Here is a 25,280-nt window from a genome sequence, read left to right as displayed (position 1 = left end):
TAAAACTCCTCTCTCACCACACACTCTCTCCAGCTCATCCGAGTTATCCTGGCAGTCGTCGTAGCCGTCACATGCCCAGCGGGCTGAGATGCAGTTACCATTGAGACAGGTGAACTGCTCCGGCGGACAGCGTTCCCCGTTGTCTTTGATGCAGTCTTTGCCGTTGTTAGCAAGGTACCAGTTCCCCTGATGAGGACACTGGCACTCTGGGCCCGATGGACCTGCAGGAGAGATTATGGGCGGTGAGGGATTTTAAGAATGGAGAGGAACTGAATGAAACACAGAGATAAGTTGTCTGTTTAATTAGCAGTACTGTGTGTCTCTTAACATTTAGGAAGTTCAGAACTTTCATTAATTGCTCTGATGTTTTAGTGCTTCAAGTTCACTCAATTTATAAAACAAAACACTTTTGTGGCTATCGTGGTTAGAGCTTCAAGAGGTTTCAATGAAGATACTATTGTTTAAATTTATTTTAGACACCAAAATATGATGATATTAGACAATTTGCCCAACGAAAGCTGTATTCACAATTTTGGATTGGCAAGGTCACCTGTATAATCACAGTATTTTTCTGTTGGAAGATGTGTAACTCAAATGAGGGGATTCAGTGGCCTGTTCAGTTGTACCCACAAGGAAGTGCCCTTACCTGAAACACAGACATTACTGCAGCCTCCATTGAACTGCTGACAGGAGCTGGAGCAGCTCTCCTGCTTAGATGCGGCATAAACATGGATGTCGTTTGGTCGGTACTGCAGGTCCTGGATCAGCACTGCAAAGCCAGAGCCATCGTCCTTCCCAGCCCTAAAGACGGCTCTCTCAGTCCAGTCAGTCCAGAATATGTCCTGCTTGAAGACAGTCATGGCGTATGGGTACTGGACACCCTGCACGATCACTTGTCGGTTCTCCCCAGTCAGAGTGGCCCTCTCAATCCTATCTCTGAGAAGCAGGGGTGACAAAAAGGAGCTGTCAAAAGTGAGCAGTTTGGGGATCTGCAGAACACAGTATGGATTAAAAAGTGGACATACAATGTGGCGTCAGCCCAGTAGAGCATCCTTTCCTCGTAATCCAGAGAAAGGCCATTGGGCGTTCTCAAGGTGCTGTTGATGATGGGGGTCCTGAAGTTTCCACCGAGTGTGGCCCTCTCAATCTTAGCTGGAGAGCCCCAGTCAGTCCAGTACAGGTAACTGGACGGAGAACAGAGTGAGAATGAGTATAGAAATCCTCTTTGTCCAAACTGATAAATGGTCTGGTAACGCTAACGGTCTGCTTTTTTTTTTTTACCCGTAGCAGGGGTCAACAATGATGCCTCTGGGACGGTTTGCCTGAGCGATGATTGAGCGGTTCATGCCGTCAGTCCCCATGGACTGGACATTACGGCGATAGTAGTCAGTAAAGTAGAGACGCTTGTTGACCCAATCGTACGCCAATCCTTCTGGATCATCCAAATCTGAGCAGTGCAACAGAGAGGGTATTCAATAAGAGACAAAACAATGATAAGATCCATGAGGTAAATTAGAAAATGGAATAGGGTTAGAGAAGAGAGGGAAATATAAAAGAATGTAACACAGTGAAAATAAATGCTAAACTCACTTGTAGCTAAAATGACGGGAGGGCTGGTGATGGATGTAGTGCTGACGTAGCCAATTCTGCTGCGACCGATTCCCAGATACTGAGTGAAGAATATTCGCTTCTCCTTGAAGTCATAATCCAAAGCCATCAAGTTGTAACCCAAGTTCACCATTGGATAGGGGGTGCTGTGATCCGTGGGATCTAACCTCAAGCTATTCAGCGTGTAGTCTGTGGTGAAAACTAGAAACTCCTCTTCTCCGTAGCCACATGTCACTCCATTATTGAGGAGTGACCCGTGTGCACAACCACATTTTGGTTTATCCTGGCCTGGCATGGCGAAGCAGAGCTGCTGGCAACGTCCGTTGTCTTCTTGACATGGGTTAAAGCCCACCTGGTTGGCGGATGTCGGCTGGACATGAGCGTCAAACACAGCGACGTCCATCAGCCCATCAAGATTGTCTCGAATAACCTGGTATCATTGGGAAAAAGGTTTTGGAAGTGGTATGGGTATAGGAAATTCACAGCAGGATCACTAATTGTTCTCTATTTACCCTTGTCTGCCACACAGCCTGTCTCACTTATTAGCTCTTAAGTACTTTATTGAGAGCAGCTTACAAAATCTTTCTCAGGACGCAAGATAATATAGGTTTGAACTATTCGAATATCTACTTTTGCAATTTATACGTGTTACGTCCATCGGCAGTAATTACGGTTGTTGTTGAATTCTTCTTTGTAAGATAAAAAAACAGCATCATCATGAATAAAAAACTGTGTTAAATCAAGTGGATTTAACCCTCACCTCTGGTTGTTCGGTGTTGGCTGGGTCCTTACTGGCCTGTAAGAGCTTCCCAAGCTTTTTATCCACCCACAACACGTAGTTTCCAAATATAGCCATCCCTGTTGGAGATGGATACCGGCTCCCATACCGGATAATCTGCCTCTGTGTGCCATCTGTGGCCATTCTGGAGATCATGTCAAGAACATCATCTGTCCAGTAGAGGAAATCATTGGTGTAATCGATGGTAAGGCCACGCGGTGACGCTAGGCTTTCTGATGCCAACACGGTGCGGTTGGTGCCGTCCAGCAGGGCCCGCTCAATTTTGGGTGACTGGCCACCATCAGTCCAGAAGAGGTAGCGAAGCTTGGGGCTGACAGTCACATCACGGGGCTGGTCATGGGAGGACTTGAGGAGAATCTTTCGGTAGGTGGTGTTGATGGCAAGCACCTCCAGGAAGGTCTCGGCCTCGAAGGCGTTGGTGAAGTATAAGTTACCTGAGAAAATTAATGGATAGAGGAAGATTACTGCAAGCAGAGAGACACAATATAGTGCTTGATAGTGTAACACGGGTTAATTTCTGCATGAAATTAATACATTTAGTGGAATATGATGTATGCATTTGTATTTGGGTTCTACTTAATATCTCAGCTCCTAGAGCCTGTAAATCTGCCTGCATCTGTACAGATAATGGACAAATGAAGGGATGGTCGAGTGGCGTCATACCAGCAACCCAGTCTACAGCAAGGCCCTGGATGCCTCCTCTTCCAACGCCCGAGTTGAGGACAGTGCTGTAACGCCCCCCATCTGTTTTGGCCCTAAAGATGCCCCTGGATGAGGTGGAGGTGCTGTTGTCAGTCCAGTAAACGAAGCCAGATTCAATATGGAGGTCCACCTTGTTCTTAACGGAGTAGGAAGCTGCAAACAATGAAAATTAAAAATACTACTAGCATCGACTGATCATTTTATATGTATAGTCAACAATTCACAAAACCATGATGCAGAACAACATTAAGCCAACATACTTCCACCAACAGGCACCATAGCCTCAGAGTGGTCGGAGCTATTTATGTGGAAGCCACGGATGTACTTGGAGGTGGAGACAATTGCAAAAGACTCATACTGTTCACACCGGGAGCCATCTTGAGAAGGGTTAAAGCCTGTGGTGCAAGCACAGGTTTTCTGATTGCCAGGTTTGGGGAGACAGAGGTGGGGACAGCCTCCGTTGTTGGAGCTACAGGCGTTGGTGGTCCCTGCGGAGTCTGAGGTGGGGGAGAAAAAGATAATAGTGGAAATGGAGGAGAGCATTACTGGATATATGAGCCCATATGACTTGTTATTATTATTTGAAAAAACATCTGAAAAATACATTTACAATAGTACACAGTGATGTGAAAAGAGAGAGAAAAAAAGAGAAAAATTGTTTTCAATCTTCAGAAATGACAGATTTACTTATTTTGAAAAAAAATAACAACTATGCCGACTACAGTGGCCTTTTTCACACAAAAGCTAAGTTCAAAAGATGGAATACAAGTGGTGCCTATATCATGCTATGTGCTGTCCTTGAGGAGGACATGACTACTCGCTCGCTCACTGGCAGTAATTACTGGTTGTATAATAAAAGAGGACAGACACCTCTGGATTAAAGTAAAAACAAGCAAATTCACATACTGTCTCTGGCGTGCACTTTGAGGGCGCGCAGGCCAGACATGCCACTCCTCATCACTACCATATTAGCACCGTTGACCTTGTCCACCCTCTCGATGACCTCGTAGTCCAGGTCGGTGTAGTAGAGGTGGTTCTGGTGGATCGTCAGCCCCCATGGATGGGACAGACCGCTCACCACTGTCAAACGGGCAATGCCGTCCATGGTGCCACACTCGATCTGGGCGAACCAGGAAGGAGAGCAAAGACGAAGAGGTTACTAAATGGACCAGGGCGAAGATGAAACTACAAGCAAAAGATTAGCACAAGGCATGACGCAAAGAGAGAACATGGATAAAAGACACAAGCTTGTTCTGAACACATCACATTATTTGGGTGGAAATAACTATATAGTGTGACATTGAGGATCATTTTTCACAAAAAGACAGAGTCAGAATGTATTTCCCTCAACTGTGTGTGTACAGTAAATAACATGTTTGTTTTCTCAGTCTATATGTTTAGCACGTATAGTGTACATACCACCCCGGAGCCTGCCACGCCCCAGTAAAGTTTTGTGGTAGAGATGTCAGCCGTAATGAATCCTATATTGGCCAGGTTGCCTGTGTAGAGGTTCTTGAGGTTTCCTCCATCCATGTCAGCACTGCCAACCTTTGGAGGCACTCCATTGTCTGATCCTTTGTCTGTCCAAAACAATTTCCTGAGAAGGGAAAGTGTAAATGTGAGAAACAACTGAACTCAGCCAGTCATCATGCTGCTCATGTGTGTCATGTTCAAAGGTTTTTAAATTGAGTTTACGTGATGATCTTTTAAACAAGTCATACTGCTCAGCTAGTACATATGTACGTAAATATGAATGTGTATTCTTCTCGCCATCAGAAAACAAAAAAGTAATTTACATGTTTGTCCATTTTACCAACAGAAACTGACTGTGGGTAAAATTTGTGGTTCCATTGTTTTTGCTTTGTCACTGAATTAAAGCAATAGAACAAATACTTCATAGGTTGAACAGAGGCTTTACCCTCGGGCTGGATCCAGGGCTATTCCAAGGGGCTCTCCTGTTCCCTCCGGTGTACCAGTGGAGGTGATGAGGGTCTTCCTATAGTGCTCGTCTCCATCCACACGGATAACCTTAGTGAAGTGTAAAGTTTGGGTTATTTACCTGCACAATGATGTTGCAAAAAAACTGAAAAAACACTCATCATAATATTTGGCTCAGAAGATTCTAACCTCGATGGCTTTAACGGTGGGATTGGTGTAATACATTATTCGGCTCATCCAATCAAAAGCCAGACCAGACGGCGAGCCCATGAAAGCAGCTGGAGCGAACTCAGACCTGTTGGTACCACCGGTTTTCACTTGCCATATCGAACCCTGACATTAGAGCAAAAATCCATGCTTCAAAACAAGCCTTTTAGAAATTTTAGATACTAGAAACGTGTAAAAAAATAAGTGAAAAGTTAAAATCTCCACTCACAGTGTTCTGCACCCAATAGATTAACTGCTGCTGGTCATCAAAGTCGATGTCCCGCCCCTGGCTGATGCCTGACACGGGGGCCATTGCATTGTTGGAAGGGTCAGTGGGGTCCAGAGGAATGCCAAACATCACTGAATCTCTCACCACCATCAAGAAGGGAGCCTCATCTAGAATAGAGTAGTAAACATAACTTGCGATATGGTGAACACTGATGCTGAGAGCACTGTAAAAAGGAAAAGCTACTGTGAAATAAGAAAATACCTTTAATGCATGTGCGTTTGTCGGCATCCAGGTTCCAGCCAGACTGACAGTGGCAGGTGTAGTACCTGGGTCTCAAGCCTGACAGCAGACACAGCTGAGTGCACAGGTGTTCTCTGCATGGGTTGATAGCTAAATACAAAAACCACAATGTCACCTTCAGCCAAACTTAATATGCTATTTGACACCTATTCAGTTTTTACATGCACTACACTGCTGCTGCTTTCCTGTTGATAAAGTTTATATTAGAGCTCAGTGTATGCTCTCTGATTACAGATGAGACATGCTTTGACCTTCCTACGCTGCATAACTTCAACACACAAAGTAAGATTTGCAGTTTAATTGGAAGTGACCTGCGGGCTGTTTGATGGGATGGTCCATAACGATGCCCATGGGCTGGAAGACGTTGTTCATCAGAGTGGTGATGTTTCCACCATGGAACTTATTCGTCCTCATCACTTTGCTGGTGTAGCGTTCTGACCAGTAGACGTTGTCCTCGAAGATGGTCATACCGTGTGGATGCTGGAGAACCTGGAGTGGGGTGCACAGGGATGTTGTCGTTTATTAAGGAACTCTTTATCTTACCAAGAGAAAAAGAAGTAAGCTATAGTTCAAATTTCCAGATTTTTTGTTTGCCCATATAAGTGAAAAGGATTCTAGTTTGACGGATCATGTTTTAAAAAAAAGAAAACATAAATAAATGATAAATTTGGCGCCTTTGTTTCTTTCCCAAGCAACTGAATCAAACTAAACCTACCATGTCACTTGCCATCACCTGATGGCGGTTATTACCATCGTAGTCACAGTAGTCAATGTATTTGAGGTAGGCGTCAGCAAAGTAGACCCTGCGGGTGGTGTAGTCCAGGGCCAGGCCATTTGGCCAGTACAGCTTAGTGCTGACAATGACTTGTCTCATGGATCCATCCATGTATGCCCGCTCGATCCTGGGGTTCTGACCCCAGTCTGACCAGAACATCAGGTTGGTGCTGGGAGGAATGACAGTGTAATAAGCTTAACATAAAATTAAAAAGACAGGAATGTAAAAGCAAATTAAAAACCATCTAAATGCCCACGTCATTTTCTCCCAAGGAGTCCCTACTTACTGGTTGCGGGGGTCTAAAACCAGTCCCCGTGGGCTGGTGACGTTCTTGGTGAGGAGGACTTTCCGAAAGCGACCGTCCAAAGAGGAGACCTCAATGTTCTCCAGGACAGAGTCAGTCCAATAAAGGTTCCGACCCACCCAGTCCACAGCTATACTCTCTGGTACCATCAGACCAGTGGAGAAGACCTAGAACAACAGCTCAGTTTAATGTATGTGTATTTGTGTTGCTGTACAGCAGCAACACTATATTCAAATTCTCCTCAAGGAGAAACTTTGGGACCAACGGTTGAAATCTCTTGCTTTAACGCATCTTACTTCCTTTCTTTCGGTGCCATTCTGATAGGCACTCCATATCTTCTTCTGTGAGGCATCGGCCCAGTAGATTCTGGAAGTCACGCGATCAAAGTCCACGGTCACTATGCTTGAACCGCTGACCACTGGACGCATCTGGGGGGGTCTCATGTTGATCCGGGTGGCGATGATCTGGCTTCGCTTGGCAACCAGAAGTACAGCTGCTTGTGGATCTAAGGGCAGAAACACAGGATAGACAGGTTTAGGTGTTTGTTTTGTTTTATAACATCAATTCCGTATTGTTGAATTGTAATATTTGTTGCTTACCTGTAGCTTTGCAGGTGCGACCATCAGGCTCTAGGAGGTAACCGTATGAGCAGTAGCACCTGAACCCTCCTCTCTCATTGTAGCACTGCTGGCTGCAGAAACCTGGTATCAGACACTCGTTGACGTCATCACAGGTCTTGGAGTCGTTGAGGAGCTGAAATCCTGTTGGACAGGTGCACTGAGCCCCAAATGGTCCTTGGACACAGCCGTTACTGCAGCCCCCGTTGTTCAGTACACAGTCGTCTTGATCTTCATCAAATAACATGCCAGTGAGTGAGTATTGTGCATTCATTAAGACATTGTGCTGTATTTGTTTCTGCTAACTTTTGCTTTGACTTCCGTTATGTTATGTCACGTTTCTTTTTCATTCTCGTTAAATTGTGTTACGTTTGTTCAAATATCCTGTCTTTTAAATTTATTTTTTTTGACAAAAGTTTATTTGATATGTTGTTGTATTCTTTTTTTTCATATTATTACGATTATTATTATTGTTATTATTAGTATGATTATTCAAACAACAACATACTTTGATTTATTCTGTTTTTGTAGCAATACCTTTTGCTGAGGCTTAAACATGATATATAATGCATGGCGTTTTAACAACTCACTGCACATAGGTGACTCATCTGCTCCATTGGGGCAGTCCCTCTGGCCGTTGCACACCTTTTCCAGGTCAATGCACTGCTGGTCGGTGGGGCACTGCCACTGTCCAGAGGGGCAACTAAATGGAGGGGTGGGGCAGTTCTCTTCGTCACTCATGTCCCGGCAGTCATTGTCGCCATCGCACAACCAGCCTCTCGGGATGCACAACTTGTTGGTACACTGGAAATAGTTGGGTCTGCAGGTGATAGGCGGGCAGGAGTTGTGTTCATCGGATCCATCCTCACAGTCTGGATGGTTGTCACACTCCCACCCATCTGGTATGCAGAAACCATCGGACTGGCACTGAAACTCGTCATTATGGCAGAGACCTGGACCTCGAGTGGCTGGCGGAGCAACAAAGATTTTAAAATTACTTTTCAAAATGAAAGCGCTTTCTCTGAACCTGGAAGAGTGAACATCAAGACAGAGGTGTAATGTGTATTTATTTTCATTCAGGTAAATAATCATTTTCTTTCACAATTGCATTCGTTATATCGCCAGTCGGTGTTACTTACGACAGTCTCGCTCATCAGAATGGTCCCTGCAGTCAAAAACGCCATCGCACTGATAACTCTTCGTGACACACTGGTCCCCACTGGCACAGGCAAACTCATAGGAGTCACAGGCGAACTCTTCAGGTGAAAAGGAGAAAAATAAGAGGTAAAAGATAAGGGAAAAATGTGAAAAAATGAAAACTCAATTAAAAAAAAGAGGTATTTTAATTTTAATTTTTGTCTGTCTTACACAAATTAATAAGATAAACACAACAGAACACAATAAAGATGTAAATTACAGTGGTTCCTACCACAGTTTCTCTCATCAGAGCCATCCAGGCAGTCCTGGTCTCCATCACACACGTAGGAGTTGTGGATGCAGCGGTGGTCGGGACACAGGAAGTAGGAAGGAGCGCATGTAGTAATGGTTGAATCTGTCAATTACAGGTACAGCTTAAAGTAATGTCACATGACAAACATGACAAAGCTAAAAGTCGACTTCTGTCCAAGACCAAAAATTAGCTTCACTCTGTCATCAACGCAAAAAAAACAAAAAAACAAAAACAAAGACCTCAAGTAGAATAAAATGATCCAGCCCCAATACTGGAATCTAAAAGCAAACTCTAAAAGTATTCACTAGAATAAGCGGGAGTCACGAGGAGAGGCAGTCCCCACATACTTACTGCAGTTGTGTTCATCAGAGCCGTCGCCGCAGTCATTGTCACCGTCACACACCCACCCTTTAGAAATACACCTGTTGTTATTGCAGGTGAAATAGCTGGTGGAACAGGTGGTAGGGAGACGAGTAGGACAGTTGATTTCATCCGAGCCATCGCCGCAGTCGTCCATGCCATCGCAGCGCCACCCGTTCATGATGCAGTGCTTGTTGTTGCAGGTGAACGCTCGTGGGGAGCAGGTCGCACCTTGTAAAGATACACGAGGCAGCTCAGGGGATTAATACAGTCTCAATCATTTCCTTCCGCTACTCCTCAAACACACACATTTACATTATAATAGACATTCACCTGAATCTGTGCAGTTGACCTCATCGGTCTTATCGATGCAATCGGCGATTCCATCACAGATGTAGGAGTTGGGCCTGCAACGTCCTTCGTCACACTCGAAGGCGTACGTGCCACAGCTGTTGTCAGGTGGGGGAACAGAATCGTCCTTGATGCAGTCCCTCTGGTTGTCTTGGAGCTTCATGCCGTACGGACAGCCGCACACTCGACTGAAGGAGGGAGTCGGGAAACAGAAGTGGCTGCAGAGCCCGTTGGACACCACATTGCAGCGGCTGGTGAACGCTGTCAGATGGATGACGGTGGGTTTTTATCTGGATTATTATATCTGGCTGACTCACAGCACAGCTATCGCCCTGGCCCTGTAGTCGTTGATTATTCTGGTTTTCTAGATCCGTTATGTCACTGCTCTTCCTGCCTACTAGCAGTCAACTCCTCTCAATGCTGTTCATACACACAGTTATTTAAACTGTCAAAGATTTGGCTTTTACTTACTATTCTGCATTAGTTACTGTCGGACTGTGTGTGTGTGTGTGTGTGAACTTACTGCTGTGGAGGTCAGCTGTGTAGGCCTTAACATTCATGATGCCAGTGACTCCTTGTCTGATTATAATGTTTCCTCCTCCATCCCTCTTCCTCATCTCAAATACCGCTCTGGTCCTCGTATCAGACACATACAGGTAGTCTAAAAAGAAAAAGATGGTTCAGCATGAAAAGAAAGTATAGCAAAGGTACTAAAAACACATTCGCAAAGTATAAGGGCTCACTTATTTACATTGAAAGGTTCAATGAGGATTTAAGAATTAAGCTTCTGTCCATTATATTATAATTATCTGGAGTTATTGGAAATGTTTGGATCACATGAGTCGGAAACAATCCTATGCAGCCCCACCACTGAAATCTAAAATTGAAACTCCAAAAAAAGTAAAATTTTTATCTGCCTATGTTTAAGTGTAATATATAAATAGTGGGAGTCATGAGGAGAGACAAACCTACCGGAATAAATTGTCAGGGAGTAGGGTTGAGTGATCTGGCCAATGTTGGTAAACGTCTGTCTGTCGTATCCTTGGATGCCAATGTGACCGATCTGGTCCAACTGGGAATCCACCCAGTACAACCTGTCCATCCTGTGGGAGACCAATCACAAGGAATCAACCAGTAAATATAACGGAATATTGTGCTTCACACAACATACTTTCTTTTATCCCTTGAAGAAGCCTGAGAATTGTTCACTTAAGTGAACCACGCTTACACATAGTCAACAGAAAGTCCATACGGCCATCCCAGCGTGGTGTTGACCAGAGGAACAGCATTGCTGCCATCAGTGAAGCTCCTCATTATGACCGCTGGACGGTACCAGTCCGACCAAAACAAGTAGCTGTGGATCAACAGTCGATTAGACACAAAAGAGGGCAGATATGTTGCGTGGCGATTAAAAATAAAAATGAACTGAAACGTCCTCAGAGCAGCATTTTCCCTCCGATATCTACACATGACAATTTTTTGCACTCACCCAGCACTGGGATGCACTGCAATTCCTTTTGGGTTCCTAATTCCCGTCACAATGTCTCGTCTAGACTTGTCTGTGACTCTGAAGGCCACCACCGTCTTGTAGGTGCTTGTGGTCCAAAACAAGACTTTGGAGGTCCAGTCGTAGGCCATGGCGTCGATCGTTCCCACTCTGTAGCCTGTCAAAATCTGTTGGACTGAAAATGCATACAGAAAATCAATGTGCTGATGTATGACAGACAGGATTTAGAATAGTCTTGAAAGGCAAAATGTTATACTCTGATTATATCCTATACAAATTACCTTAACAACAGAAAGAACATGTATTTTAAATGTGATCTCACTTAGTGCCAGGGTAATGGTGCTATATAACACAAATAAAATAAAAAAATTCACCAGTGCCATTGAGGTTGGACTTATAGACGAGGCCTCTGGACCTGTCGTTGTAGAAAAGGGCTTCCTCACTGCCGTCAAACTCCACGGCAGAGCCAGAGAAAGACGTCCCTAGCCCCGTGAGGGGCAGGGTGATGTCCTCCTGGAGGGAAAGGTTCAGTGGGATTCCCCGCACCCCAAGAGAGGTGGCCAGCAACAAGTAGTCCTTTACCTCTGTTTAAAGAGTGGTGAGCAGGAGTGATTACAAAACAATATATTTCTGAATGTTTCACTGTTTTTTGATAGTAGTTTTATGTACATTATGGCTTAAATGGGATGCAAACCTACAGGTAATCTCAATGATGGAACTTAATTTGTATGCAAGCTATCATAGAATAGAATATTGTAAACTGAATTCATAGTTTTATGATCAGCAAAACATGGAGAATATTGCTAACTGAATAGCAGACTGATTTTCATGAGGCAAACTCACTAAAGCAGGTCCGACGATCGGGGTGCAGGTCGTAACCATGGCGACACTTGCAGCGGAAGCCCAGTCCGCCGTTGTCAGAGCGGTGACTCAACACACAGATCTGCTGACAACCACCGTTGTGTCTGCCACAAGGGTTCATCACTGAAGGACATAACAGAGGTGATCATTTTACAGCAGCACTCTTGTGTTTCATATTGGTGTAGTATTCATCCATGTTTAGTATTAATTCATAAACACAACAAATGAGATTGAGAATGGATATGGTGTTAAACAAAGGGAAAGAGTGGGTTCCTTATAATACTAAACAAATTAGTTACCAAGCAATGACAGGAAAAGTAGAAAGGAATTCAGGAATCTATGCCAGCAGCAGAAACACTGGGACATCTCTGTCTACAGAACTTGGTATAACTTGTTACATTTTGGAAGGGAAGTCCTCCTTACCAACAGGTTGCAGGGCGGTGTGAGAGACTGCAACGTGGCCTGGTCGCTTTGCAGTACGATAGAGGAGTGCTGGGTTGCTGCCGTTGAACCGGTTGGCCCTCACCACGCCCATCTTAGTCCAGTCAGTGAAGAATATGTGGTTTTCAAACACTGCAATTCCAAAAGGATGTGGAGCCTGGGTTCCACCATTGAGCACGATTTTCCTGGGAAACAACGGCAGCTTAAAGTTATTCTACAGGTAGGGAGACGTAATGAGTTCCAACAATTTTCAGTGCAACTTTTACCTGTCCAAACCAGTGTAAGTAACAGTCTCCACTGTGTCAAAGTGGCTGTCGGACCAGTAGACCCTCTGGGTGATGATATCTAGGGTAATACCCGTTGGGGTGCCGAGCCTGCTCTTTACCAGCTCTACGCGATTACTGCCATCCATAAAGGCACGTTCAAGCTTCATGTGCTCACTCGCGACACCCTTGTCTGTGAAGAACATGTAGCTAGAAACAAAGAAACAAACAATAAAGACTTAAAGGGATGCTGTACAAGCTATATGATGCCAGGTCAAGTGGCTATAAAAACTTGGGGTATAATAGAACTATAGGGTTCTTTAACAGGACTTGAAATCTTGTAGAATTGTCATAGATTTTCTTTGTATTTTACCATGAAGAACACCTATCTGATAAGCGTAAATGATGATGACAACAAGTAAACACGTCATCCCTGACAAATGAGCAGACTTTGGACCAGCATTTACTACACTGCATCATTTAAGTTTCATTTAAACAGCCAGCATTATCTTATTAAAATCACACAGCTCATGACATTCTCAGCAACTTCAGAAGCATCTTTGAAAGACTGAAGCATTAATACACACCCCACTGTAGGGTCCAGGACAAGGCCATGAGGAGTCTCCAGGTTTTCAGCCACCAGCGTGACCCGATTCCGTCCATCGAAGTCGCACATGTCAATACGCTCCATCGTGGCCTCTAAGACGTAGAGTTTGAAGTTGATCCAGTCCACTGCGAGGTTCTGGACACTCTGGACTGCAGCAGTCAGAACCTCCTGAATGTTACCCCCGTTGTAGTTGGCAGAGTACACCTGGAAGGGTTTAAGAGTAGTGAGCTTTTCTTCCCAACTCAACTAAGAGCAAATATTGCTGCTGAACTATAGTGGTGCAGTTCGGATACAGCTGGTGTTTTGCAACCGTATTAAAAACGTGAGGGGAAAGACTACTGTCATCACAGTAATCCAGGCTGACCTTTTTGGTATATGTATCGCTCCAGAAGACTGTGTTGCTGTGCCAGTGATATGCCACCCCGACAGCATAACCTTTGCCCTGAGACGGCACCAGAGTTCTGACAAAGCGTCCGTGTATATCAGCCATCATCACATCTCCCCCATTGGTGAAAATGAGCTTTGGCAGTCCAGCTGCATAACACAAAACACACAACATATCTTAGATATTTGATAAAAATCAGACAAAATATACAGATTTTAGAAAACCATTGACTTGCTAAGAAAAAATGAACTTTTAGTAAATGTTATGGTAGAAAAAGAAAATGATGAGCAACACGCCAGAGATTGCATGGTCACTTTAAGTTATTGTTGCCTTAACTATAACATATTGATCTTTAAAACACCCCACTGATTATATATGCATATGGAATGAAGCTACTGCCTGATGTGTGACTCCCTGTACCTGACACGTTGGCTTTGCAGACATGACCCTGCTCCAAGAAGTATCCATCAGCACAGCTACAGTGGTGTGTCCCAGGACGATCTTCACACAGCTGATCGCAGATCCCCCAGATTTGACAGTCATTGTAGTCTGGGTGAGAGGACAAACGGACATGTTTTCTCATGTTAAAAGCAGGACAAAATGACTAAAATCACTGTTCACTTCATCAAAAGCCCAAATGTATACTTTTTTAAACTAAAATAAAAAAAGACAGATAATAATCCACCTACCATCAAACACCGTATTCCAACCAAGGTGTTCTTGTTTTTCATTTCAAAAAACATTATGAAATACGGCACTCACCTACACAGGATCGGCTGTCATTGGCTACAGTGAAACCATCGGGACAGTAGCAGGTGCCTCCCTGAGGAGACGGATGACAGAGGAACTCACAACTCAAGGTGGAGCACCGTTCCAGGCCTGTGAATAAAAATCACATAAATCAACATCATGGTCGGATTTAGGATGCAGATTATGTTTTTTATTTGGGATCAGCTTTGTCTGCCAAGCATCGTTATCTCTAACGTGACAAGTATTATAGCTGTCGTCAACGGAGTCTTAAGGCCATGCGTGTTTGCCCCCAAGTTAATCTTAAACCAGGCTTGTGTGAAAGGCAGCAATAAGTAAGGCGGATGTATCATATCACAGTCTCAACATCTGACTTCTGAGCAACATTTATGAGTGCAACACACTATAATGCACCTACATTTATAGCCCTATGAATGCGCAAAGCTTTGCGACTTACATGTGAAGGTTTCTCAAGCCCATGTGAAACATTACAATCCGTGTGACTTACTGCAGGTTTGCTGTGCTGTGGAATTAGTCTCATCTGTTCCTCCAGGACAGTCAGGTTTGTCGTCACACACTTTGCCCACTGGTATGCATACACTGGAGCCTGGGCAGCCCCACTCACCGGGGTAACAGTCTCGAGAGTTACTGTCTAAAAAACACAAACACATGTGGTTATATTACAAACGATATGTACTTCCACATAATGCCACTCCTTAAGTTGTGTAAAAGGCAGGTTTCTATTTTGAAAATGTGTTGTTCAATTACTTTCAGCAATAATGTGTAACTTGTTCCTCATACCGTTTCTGAATGAAACCTCCCAGTTATACTATAGAGCACCCACTCTTATGCAATGCTCTTTAATAATTCATTATGTTAATATTGAAGGTTTAAACTGTTAGACCATGTGTAAAAAGCAAGTTTTCTCACCACATCCTCTCTCATCGCTGTGGTCCCCGCAGTCATTGAAATGGTCACACACCCAGCGCTGAGGAATACAACGGCCACTGGAACACGTGAACTCACCACCGCTACAGCTCTGGTACGCTTAATAAATCATTAGAAAGGAGACACATTTATTCTGGTTTCCAACCAACTTTACGTTTTAAAATCAACACTTTTCCCAAAATGTAATTTCTGATTGGTGTTTTTATGTTTTAAGGCCTTTTTATAGCTTCAAAATTGAATATTTAGAGAATTAATTCCATTGAATCAAACTGCTGAATTTGGTGTCTCGGGATTGCATTGCTTCCCTTTCTGTTTTGACAGCATAACACTTTCAACCATGTCCTCTTGAAACACGTATTGCGATTTAAGGTGACCGGGATGAATTCAGAAATGATTAAGTTTCGTTAAGTCCCTTCATCCTTACCACAACCTTGCTCGTCGCTGTTGTCCCCACAGTCGTCCCAGTGGTCACACACGAAGGGTCGAGGGATACAGACGCCATTTGCGCACTGATACTGGTGAAGAAGACAGTGCTGTGTCGCTGAAATTAATACAGACTGAATTTAGAAGTGGTCATACCTGCAACGTTAACGTTACAATATCGCTGTTGCCCAGAAAACGGTTAGTCAGAGGAACAATGAGTCAGTTTGTGCCCGTAGCCAGCACTGCGCGTTTACGTTAGCTAGCTAGCTAACGGTGTATTCAAGCTATGCTAGCTGCCGTCAAAAATAAGTTTGTTTTAAAGGTGTTCCCAGGTTAGCTGGAATAATAACACTTCACTTCAATACATCATTGTGCTCAATAATAATTCTTACCTTACCGTTAGTTGAGATTTAATTTTTACTAACTAACTTAAATTAAAAAAAGATGGTGGCCGGAAGTGACATTCTCCCTCCTATATTACATCAAAGATGCTTTCTGAACAGTCCTCTTAAAACACAAGAAAAATACAAATCTGCTGTGATAGAAAATATTATAGAAAATAAGATGCCGGTCATTTATTTTACAGCCGGGCAGGGTTTTTTCACCCCAGTAAAACAGTTACAACATCACCGCTCTACGGTATCATCTTAAGAATCAAATTTATTTGGCCAAGTATGAATTCATGTACAAGGAAATTTACTTAGATAATATAAAGAAGAAAAAATAGAAATAAAATGTCTATCAAGTGTTGCACAGAAAGCCCTTTTATTATATTTTATAGGCTATTCTGAAGCATTGGTGAAAAAACTCTCACTGCTATTTAAACATTGAAGTTTGCTGTAAGTCTCATCTACTCACTGCAGTTGAATTCATCGGAGCCATCTCTGCAGTCCTGCAGCCCATTGCAATTCTGGGAGTTGTTGTAACAGGCACCATTAGCACATGTCTTCTCAGTGCAACGTGGATAATCTGCAAAAAAAAAAAAAAAACCCCACAATCAATTGGTAAACAAAAGTATCTGACCATGTGTCAGCATTTGGAATTCTAGATTGACATCGATTACAGCGCCTAAATGTCTTACTGCAGTTGTTCTCATCAGAGTTGTCCACACAGTCCTTTACATGGTCACATCTGTATTTGCTGGGGATACACTGGCCCTCCTGGCAGGTGAACTGGTCTGGGCTGCAGGTCCGTCCACCTGAACGAAGAGCGTATGGGTGAGTTTGGTTTCAAAATTCAACGATAACCTGGAAATTAGACTTGCAATTTGATGTACTATATAATTTGATGTATTGTAAGTTTGATACTTTCACCAATCTGACATGGAGAGCAAAGAACAAAAAAATATTGGAAGAAGGAAATAACAGAAATCTGTTTATTACTGAACTAATAAAGGAAATATCTCATAAGGTCGGGTCAATTGGTTTTACAACTACATAAACAACCACTCCGATTACCACAGGTTCTTTGTTCATCTGAGCCGTCAATGCAGTCTTCTTCTCCATCACAGACGAATCCCAAAGAGATGCATTCTCCGCTCGTCACACACTTAAATTCCTGCGAGGTGCATGACGGAGGTGCTGCCGCCAAGAACAAAACAATTCAAGTTTACATATAACAGAATTTCACACATACTTTCATGTGTGTGTCTGTGTGATGAATTTATAAAGTCACTTTATAAAAACCAGTGATACTCACGACAGTTTAGCTCATCTGAGTCATCTGTGCAGTCTTTAGTCCCATCACACCTCCAACCTATGTTGATGCATTGTCCACTCGTGCACTGAAATTCCCCACTGCTGCAACTTCCTGCAGAAAACACAGACAGACAGACAGACAGACAGACAGACAGACAGACAGACAGACAGACAGACAGACAGGGGGATGGTTTTAAAACAACTTTCATCAATCACACTTTTATGTTTGTGATGTGGACTTAACCTGTATGGTTTACGTTACAGGGGTAATATCATTTAATACAACATTAAATATCGTTTAAAATATAAAGTAAAATGGAAAAAGTACTTTTTACGGTTTCTTTGGCAAATGAGTTACCATGTTTATGACAGTCGTAGCCACACTCTGTGTGCAACATTTGAACCTTAAAACATGTGATTTGGCCATTAAAGGATGGTTAATTCTTCACCATGAATGAGCAGTACATTCCTATGACCTTGAAGTATACAATCCATCAATTTAAATAGATAGTTTATGTCTGAAACACTGCAGAGATACTTTGCATCATGTGTGCATTTATAACTTTTCAGTATTTTATCAAATGTAATTTTGAATTGAAGCCCAATAGAGTTTTTTAATGCATAACTACTGAAAAACTTGCTAAGGTGAATTTGATTTTTAATATACTTCTAAGTAAACTACTTTTTATTATTTTCACAACATATGTGATTGCAATCAATTTAGTACGTTTTAACAATTGACTGTTGAAACTGCTCAGAGGAATATGATTTTTATTCATAATGTAATAATTTATTGGGATGTCTAACTACACAAATCCATTCAAACAGGGATTATTGTCAATTTTGTAAAGGTAGAAAATGAGAATGATTACAAAATATTAATTCCCTTAAAACTCAAACTCAATATGGGTTGGAAAATAATACTAATAATGCAAAAAAAAAAAAAAAAAAAAATCCCACTATCCCATTACCAAGCATTAACTAGCTTTAACATATTTGTGCCTAGACAATTTAGTGTTGTGAATCGGTACAGGAGTACACATACCTTGAGCAAGTTGAATTCCTTGGGACAGCAGTAGAAGAGACAGAAGATGAAGACCTTTAAGGCCCATAATTGAATTTCAGTGTTAGTTTGACAAAGTGTGTGCACTCATGCTAAAGCTGACTGTTAATGAGCCTGGAGATGATCCTCTGTTTGGTACTGAGATGTATAACCAGGAGCAACCAGCGGACCAATAATGTGACATGGAGTAATACAGCTTTTTTTATGGCTTGCTCCTTCACATAAAGTTCATCTAAGATTAACTTTTACCTGTTGGTATGTTGCCTACATCAGCAAGAAAACATAACTACTCATTTTTGTGCAACAATGCGGTAGGAGGTCTTTGGCTGAAACCAGCATTAACAGAGACTATAGTTCCTTTTTCATCCTATAAAGGGCCATTGAGAACAGTTTAAGTTGAGTGTTTTACAATTTTAAGCATACACACAGGTAGGCCTCCATAAATTGTAGTATATGGAAAAAGTCTGGGCATATGTAACACAATGTTAATGAATTGCAACCAAATACAATATTCCTGCAAAATATATTATTGATAGTAATGTGTCATTGCATACAGGTGAGGGATTGGTGTACAATAGCGGTGCTTTAGTAATGGGTTGGAGGTACTACTATATATTTTTCATATAAATGTGTGTCTTTATATAGAAATCTTTTTTTGCACAACCACACAGGTATCTTTCTAATTACTTAATCTCATGTATGCTGCATGCATGTAATCCAGATCTGTGAATTCCACCCTATTTGAGGAAAATAAAAGATTATCATTAACTTAAAGTAGCAGTGTGTGGCATGTTAGTATCAAATCATTGCCACATAATTAAGACATAGGTACATGCAGCTATAAAAAAAAAAAAAAAAAAACCTGAATATTGGCAGCTCCAACTGGCTCCTTTATGGCATTTTATGATGTGTGACCTTGTCACAGTAAATCTGCTAAATTGGAATATTGCTGTGCAGCAAAAAACAAGATTCCACACCACCGTCCTCAGCCACGGAAGCTTAACTTCATATGTTTTAATTTTAATTAAGGGAACACTTGAATAACTGCTTGAGATCTTGATAACCTAATTATGTCACCACAGCATAATTTGTATTCTCCATTGCAGCTGTTATCACTTTTATTTGCACCAAAGCAGGTGAACTTGATACATACTGTACATACTCTCTTGTGCTTTCTAAATGGACAGATTTAAATGTTTAACTGTTCCTTTCATTATTTTTAGCAGTATATTTGGACTATTGCTTTAAACGGACACACATGTCTGGAATATTTTGGATTATATGTCACTAAAAGTACAGTTAACTGGCAGAAAAACATTTGGCAAGCTTGGCTCTACAATCCTGTGCTCACAAAACCCATAATGCATCACACTGTATGTTGACCCATGTAGTCATCGCTTGAACAACTGCCTGTGTTTGTTTAACTTTGGCGCCCTCCAATGGCATTTAAAAAAAAGACTGCAGAGCACACTGCACCCTCTACATAGATTGTACAGGGAAATGTTTCCCAGACTTCTTTGACAAAATGACAAACCAAGGCAAGCCAATTCACAAAAAGGCCTTATAGATCGCGAGACAGTGGATTTGTGCGTAAATGAATATTCCTGACCGTTTCCGCATTAACTTATATTATCTTGAACAGGTAAACCAGCAATTTAGAAGAGACGTGCATTTGATAAGTTATTAAAAAAAGTATACATCAACCGAAGGCATTCAGGTGTAATTATCAGGGTATATATATAGTATAGTATTCACAGGGTGCATATCCGCTATAATGATCAGATCAATAAAACCATTAAGGCTCCAAATATGATGTGGCTAAAATATGTACTGCAGATATAAATGTTAAATTTAAGACTATGGAATAAATTTTGCAAATTTAGGGCCCAAATCAAATCTCATGCAAGCCTCTTGTGGGAATGACTGGTGACATATTTGTCAGTTATTAAGAAGAAGAAGAAGAAGAAGAAGAAGAAGAAGAAGAAGAAGAAGAAGAAGAAGAAGAAGAAGAAGAAGAAGAAGAAGAAGAAGAAGTCCATCAAAAAAAATCACAGTGTAAAATTATTTTAAAATAGGTTTTAATGGTATTTATTACTTTTAGTGGTTAAAATGAACTAAATATCTTATAGACATGAGTGACAAAGACAAATTAATACAATACAATACAATAAAATAAGTGACAAAATATGTCTAAATATTGCTATTTTATTTTGTTCATGTTGCCAGCTTACCAGCTTGGTATCATTTGGGCATGGAAGTGGTTAAAAATAAACAAAATATACTCTCAATTGGACAAAACAGAACATCAAACAATGTCAATGTAAACATTTTACACAAATTATACTGAAGGGACCTAACATATAATTTGGAGGAACAACCCATCAAATTCTATTAAAAGAAATGGTCTCATTCACAAAGAAAATTGTGACTTGTCATAAACACATTTTACATACAAAATGAGTATCTGTAAGTTCATGATATCAAACAGCTCCTCATATCTGAGTTTAAATGCAGTGAAACCATTACATTCTTAAGAGTGTAATATTTCAATTGATTGACAATAAAAGTATTAAGAAACCTTTGAAAAGACCTTCACACTACTGTACATCTTCTTCAGCCATTGCACAAAACCTATGAGACCATTTTGCTTCCATTTATACAACTCTGACCATAAAGTTGTATGAATGGTGTCATTAAATTACAGTTATTTGTGGAAGAACAAAATAAGGAAGAGAATTCAGTGGTGTTTCCAGCAGAACTCGAACCAGTTTTTGATCTGTATAAATATCAGTGTATGATTAACCTTTGTGCTTCCTCATTAATTGAACCGTCTCCCATCATCGTGCACGTAGTAAGGGTTGCTTTGGCCTTGGCCCTGAGCATACGGGTTGCTCTGAGGCCGATTCTGGGCATAGGGGTTGTTCTGGGGACGAGTCTGCGCGTAGAGGTTGCTCTGGGGCCGAGCCTGAGCATATGGATTCATGTCTTCACGGTCGTCGTAGAAGCGCTACAATGAAAAGAGAATTTCTTAATGAGAGAAGTGCAAAATCAAGCAAGCACATCCCAGATTTCTCTTATCCTGCTGAATATTTATTTATTTCTGTTAGAAACTAAAACCTTTTTTCCCCCCTTCTTTAATTGACCCTTGTAACTCTCCAAAGTTACATCAAACACACACAGAATAATACTCACTGGGTTCCTCCCCACAGGGACCAGGTTTTGTCTGCTGTTGCTCGGAGTCATCTCAAGGTTGGACCTGCTGTCCCAGCTGTTGGTGGTTGTGGCCCTTGGGATCCTAGGCACTCCAGCATTGGCAATGCCTGACAGGCCATTGGCTGAACCATGAACCGAGGCAGCCTGACTGTTGGCTAAGCTGCTGTTTACCAATGGTTTCTGGGCTGGCGCGTGGCTGGCGTAAGGCTTCCCACTGGTTGCACTTTTGTCCTTCTTGGAGCTCTTCTTTAAGGAGCTAACAACATAAAACAAAAGTATACATTACTCTATACTGTTGCTATTTAGTATTCTATTTCTGCATTATAGTCTGGTCTATGACATTATTTGCAAAATCTGCGATGTCCGTGTATACGTGTCTAAAATAATATTGCAAGTTAAAAAGACCCGGCATCCTTAACACAATAAGAAAGGTTCATAATCAATCCAATGGCTTACCTAAAGGTTTGTGCGTAGCGTGAGAAACATGGAAAAGGCAGTAATGAAGGACTAGCAGCGGGTGATGGAATAGATGAGAAACTCACTTGCGTGCTATTATTGGCAGAAGAATGAGTGTGATGAGCAGCAGTCCCCCGAGCAAGGAGCCAACGATGACCAGCACCAGCTTCCATGCTAACAAAACACAATGACGAGGACATCAATAACAAGGCTAAGCTATTGAAACGACTTTCATTCATTCGATTCTATTACTTCTATTACGTTTTTCACAATAAAGGACAACCAAAGTCATAGCAATAAGGAGCTCTGCTGATTTCACACACCAAAGTCTGTTCACAGTTCTCATGTGAAAGTTCTAAAACCTCCACAGGGAGCTGAGAAATCTGATAAATTGCAATTTAGGAAGTATTTAAAAATACCATAGTCGCCGTGCAAACAAGCACGTGAGCGATACAGAATCTGCTCATACAGACCAAATGCATATGCTCTGGATATGCTGATGTACACCAAGTATGAAAGACCACTGCACACTCAGGAGCACGAAGTTCAGCTTCATGAAATTGACCTGAATCAAACTGCACTCGAAGTGCACACAGCATCTTAAAGCATATTTTACTTAATATTAACCGAAATCTCAATTTTCTTGATCTTAAATGTTTCAGCAGCCATTATGTTTCCACCAGGACATGCCAGGAGTTTTGTATCAAATCAATAGCTTAAGTTACTGACCAACCACAACTTATTTTTAGTTAGTGTATTGTTAAAAATTTTGTATTCACTTTTGTCGTTTTGTCCTTTACTTTCAAATGCATATGCTGCATACTCACAATCATTGCAGTTAAAACCAGATTGACCAAACGGACACCTGAAAGACGAGAAACGATGATTCACTTTATGGTTTTATACCCACACTCTCGACAGACATGGGTCACATTCTACACTCGCTAACTTGTCACTATGATTTGCATAAAATGTCAACACACAGTATGGTTGGATAGAAGAGATAGAACATTCTTGTTACATTTTCAGAACATACAATATAAAAACACTTACGTGACACATGTTTTAGAATCCTGAGCTTTTTCACCACTGGGACAAGCTGCAAAAGTAGAAAAGGTTGAGGTGGTTTGTGGTTTAGATAAAGAAAGTTTATACAACATACATCCACACACACATATTATCTCCCTTTGTCTTACTAAATGTCCATACCAATGCACAGTGTGTAACTGAAGTTCGTCACAATGTAATTTTCCAAACAGGTACAGTTAAAAGATCCATCTGTCGGCTGGCATTTTGTCGTTTTGCCATCACAGGGATTCTTATGACACAGGTCTTTATCTTTAAAAGGAAGGAAACAAAGGAAGATAGAGTCAGTACACTTCACTCAAATAAATAAAAAAGTAGCTACACGTGTAAACAGATTTGAACATCGGAGTTTGGCAGTATTTTAAAATGCTACAGCGATGTTTTAGAAGTTTGGTCCATTGCCACTCAAATGGAAAGCTAAAGTGTGTATGCTAAGGTTTTGGAATAAAATATTTTAGATAACGCTAGGCCACCATGTCTGCTGTTAAAAATACATATTAGATTAAATAAAGGAAGGTTAATATGAGTGTTTACAGTGTCACGGCAACAATCAGCATTGGAGGAAATTAAATATACACTCCACAACAACAAAACTTAGTTGTTAACAGATAAAATATTTCTTATGCTGGATGATTGAAAAACATGGGTACATCCTGCTAAACCCACATATTAAGAATTCCCTAAACAGGCTTTGTTAAAATAATAGTTGTTGCATTTATTCAAGTAATTACATAAGAATTGGATCACATGTAACACCACTCTGTTACAGTACTATCTAACAGAAACACAAATAATCCTCTCATCATGTAATAAAACAATATTTTTTATAAATCACAGCAAGTGAAATGATCACTGCCTCAACAAAAAAACAAAGTGAGTACAGTTCATAAAACATCACAGCATTACATGGTTCTACATTTCACAGCCTCACTGTGACATCTATGAACAAAAATGTCGGATAGGCTCAAATGCAACCAAACCATTTGTAAAGATTACTTTTTTTTAAACAATGAATCTATATTTGGCTATAATTTCTGAATTAATTTTAGACAGTGCATGCAGCATTTTAAAACAAAACTCTCAAATGATGTTCTACCTCAAAACAATATTGTTTTCTTTGAGCATTGCTTGGATGAATCTCACCATCAAACAAGATACAAAACTGACGTATATATTTGAAACTTACCATCGAAAGTTGCATTTGCCATTAAACAGTCCTCACATTTGGTGGCATTGTCCAACTTCTCTGTAACGTCTGTTGTTTTGATGTCAGAATCTGCTGTGAAAATGATGTCTAGAGTTGCACTCACCCCGCCATCTGACACTGTCCGAAATTTACTGGATCTATTTAGGCAGAAATCACACTTAATGATGATTATATTCTGCAATTAAGTGCAATATGCTATAAGTGTATTGTGGGTTCGACACAGTCAGCAGTCAGATGGTAAACACCATTGTGACTTACATTTGACGGAGTTCCAGCACTGTAGATCCAGAATAACTTTCAGTGTCTTTAAAAACAGTGTCCATCTGTGTTGTGGGGAAAATATACAATTGTTCTTAGGTCATCATGTGATGGAATGCACAGCCCTTTAACTCAATATGACTGTGATGATCATAGATATTGTGTAGCAACATAGCACATTCATTACCACATGCATCATTTACTGTTTCTGTTACATACTGGTTTTTTTTTTACTACTTTTTACTATGTAAAGTACCTTTAAGTACTTATGAAAGTGCCATCCAAATAATATGTACCACTCCTGGCAAAGTAAATGATGGATATTAAAAAAAAAAAAAAAAACATAAAAGCAATGGGTGTGCATCACTGGGAAAGGCCTTCATTACAAAAAAAGAAAGAAGAAAAATTGAGCCACATAAAAAGGAGAGAACTTATTCCTTACCTCGTCAGTAATAATTAGTGAGGCTTCTAGAAATTC

The 25,280-nt window shown here is 41.2% G+C and overlaps 2 protein-coding genes across 2 annotated transcripts in view; both read right to left on the bottom strand.

The window, feature by feature from the left end:
• The window catches only part of lrp2b (low density lipoprotein receptor-related protein 2b), a gene marked incomplete at its 5' end in the record, with an annotated part of 34,827 nt that extends 16,196 nt beyond the window's left edge, over positions 1-18,631 (bottom strand). Inside the window, 44 exons of the mRNA XM_084002205.1 lie at positions 18-221; positions 647-936; positions 1,026-1,184; positions 1,282-1,447; positions 1,591-2,038; positions 2,369-2,841; positions 3,071-3,262; positions 3,370-3,606; positions 4,016-4,229; positions 4,529-4,706; positions 5,028-5,137; positions 5,237-5,380; positions 5,484-5,650; positions 5,745-5,873; positions 6,095-6,272; positions 6,499-6,727; positions 6,845-7,029; positions 7,159-7,367; positions 7,462-7,710; positions 8,070-8,447; positions 8,619-8,735; positions 8,909-9,031; positions 9,281-9,520; positions 9,623-9,901; positions 10,164-10,301; positions 10,613-10,743; positions 10,869-10,994; positions 11,130-11,322; positions 11,522-11,731; positions 11,991-12,131; positions 12,432-12,634; positions 12,716-12,922; positions 13,300-13,523; positions 13,684-13,853; positions 14,125-14,253; positions 14,467-14,583; positions 14,960-15,103; positions 15,382-15,498; positions 15,824-15,940; positions 16,681-16,791; positions 16,904-17,020; positions 17,280-17,402; positions 17,521-17,631; positions 18,565-18,631. Coding sequence (XP_083858331.1) covers positions 18-221; positions 647-936; positions 1,026-1,184; positions 1,282-1,447; positions 1,591-2,038; positions 2,369-2,841; positions 3,071-3,262; positions 3,370-3,606; positions 4,016-4,229; positions 4,529-4,706; positions 5,028-5,137; positions 5,237-5,380; positions 5,484-5,650; positions 5,745-5,873; positions 6,095-6,272; positions 6,499-6,727; positions 6,845-7,029; positions 7,159-7,367; positions 7,462-7,710; positions 8,070-8,447; positions 8,619-8,735; positions 8,909-9,031; positions 9,281-9,520; positions 9,623-9,901; positions 10,164-10,301; positions 10,613-10,743; positions 10,869-10,994; positions 11,130-11,322; positions 11,522-11,731; positions 11,991-12,131; positions 12,432-12,634; positions 12,716-12,922; positions 13,300-13,523; positions 13,684-13,853; positions 14,125-14,253; positions 14,467-14,583; positions 14,960-15,103; positions 15,382-15,498; positions 15,824-15,940; positions 16,681-16,791; positions 16,904-17,020; positions 17,280-17,402; positions 17,521-17,631; positions 18,565-18,631 — 8,194 coding nt within the window. The remainder of the gene's footprint in view (positions 1-17; positions 222-646; positions 937-1,025; positions 1,185-1,281; positions 1,448-1,590; positions 2,039-2,368; positions 2,842-3,070; positions 3,263-3,369; positions 3,607-4,015; positions 4,230-4,528; positions 4,707-5,027; positions 5,138-5,236; positions 5,381-5,483; positions 5,651-5,744; positions 5,874-6,094; positions 6,273-6,498; positions 6,728-6,844; positions 7,030-7,158; positions 7,368-7,461; positions 7,711-8,069; positions 8,448-8,618; positions 8,736-8,908; positions 9,032-9,280; positions 9,521-9,622; positions 9,902-10,163; positions 10,302-10,612; positions 10,744-10,868; positions 10,995-11,129; positions 11,323-11,521; positions 11,732-11,990; positions 12,132-12,431; positions 12,635-12,715; positions 12,923-13,299; positions 13,524-13,683; positions 13,854-14,124; positions 14,254-14,466; positions 14,584-14,959; positions 15,104-15,381; positions 15,499-15,823; positions 15,941-16,680; positions 16,792-16,903; positions 17,021-17,279; positions 17,403-17,520; positions 17,632-18,564) is intronic.
• A 2,769-nt stretch (positions 18,632-21,400) lies between these two features.
• On the bottom strand, positions 21,401-24,867 carry LOC311008488 (uncharacterized protein; the record flags this gene model as incomplete). Its single annotated transcript, XM_084002177.1, has 7 exons — positions 21,401-21,589; positions 21,775-22,051; positions 22,338-22,425; positions 23,079-23,116; positions 23,305-23,350; positions 24,524-24,681; positions 24,803-24,867. The coding sequence occupies 7 exons, from the start codon at positions 24,865-24,867 to the stop codon at positions 21,401-21,403; spliced, it is 861 nt and encodes a 286-aa protein (XP_083858303.1).
• Between the last annotated feature and the right edge of the window lie 413 nt (positions 24,868-25,280).

This window comes from Eutrigla gurnardus (genome assembly GCF_963514095.1).
Source record: "Eutrigla gurnardus genome assembly, chromosome: 22".
NCBI classification, from domain to species: domain Eukaryota; kingdom Metazoa; phylum Chordata; class Actinopteri; order Perciformes; family Triglidae; genus Eutrigla; species Eutrigla gurnardus.
This window is presented reverse-complemented; position numbering and strand designations above follow the sequence as displayed.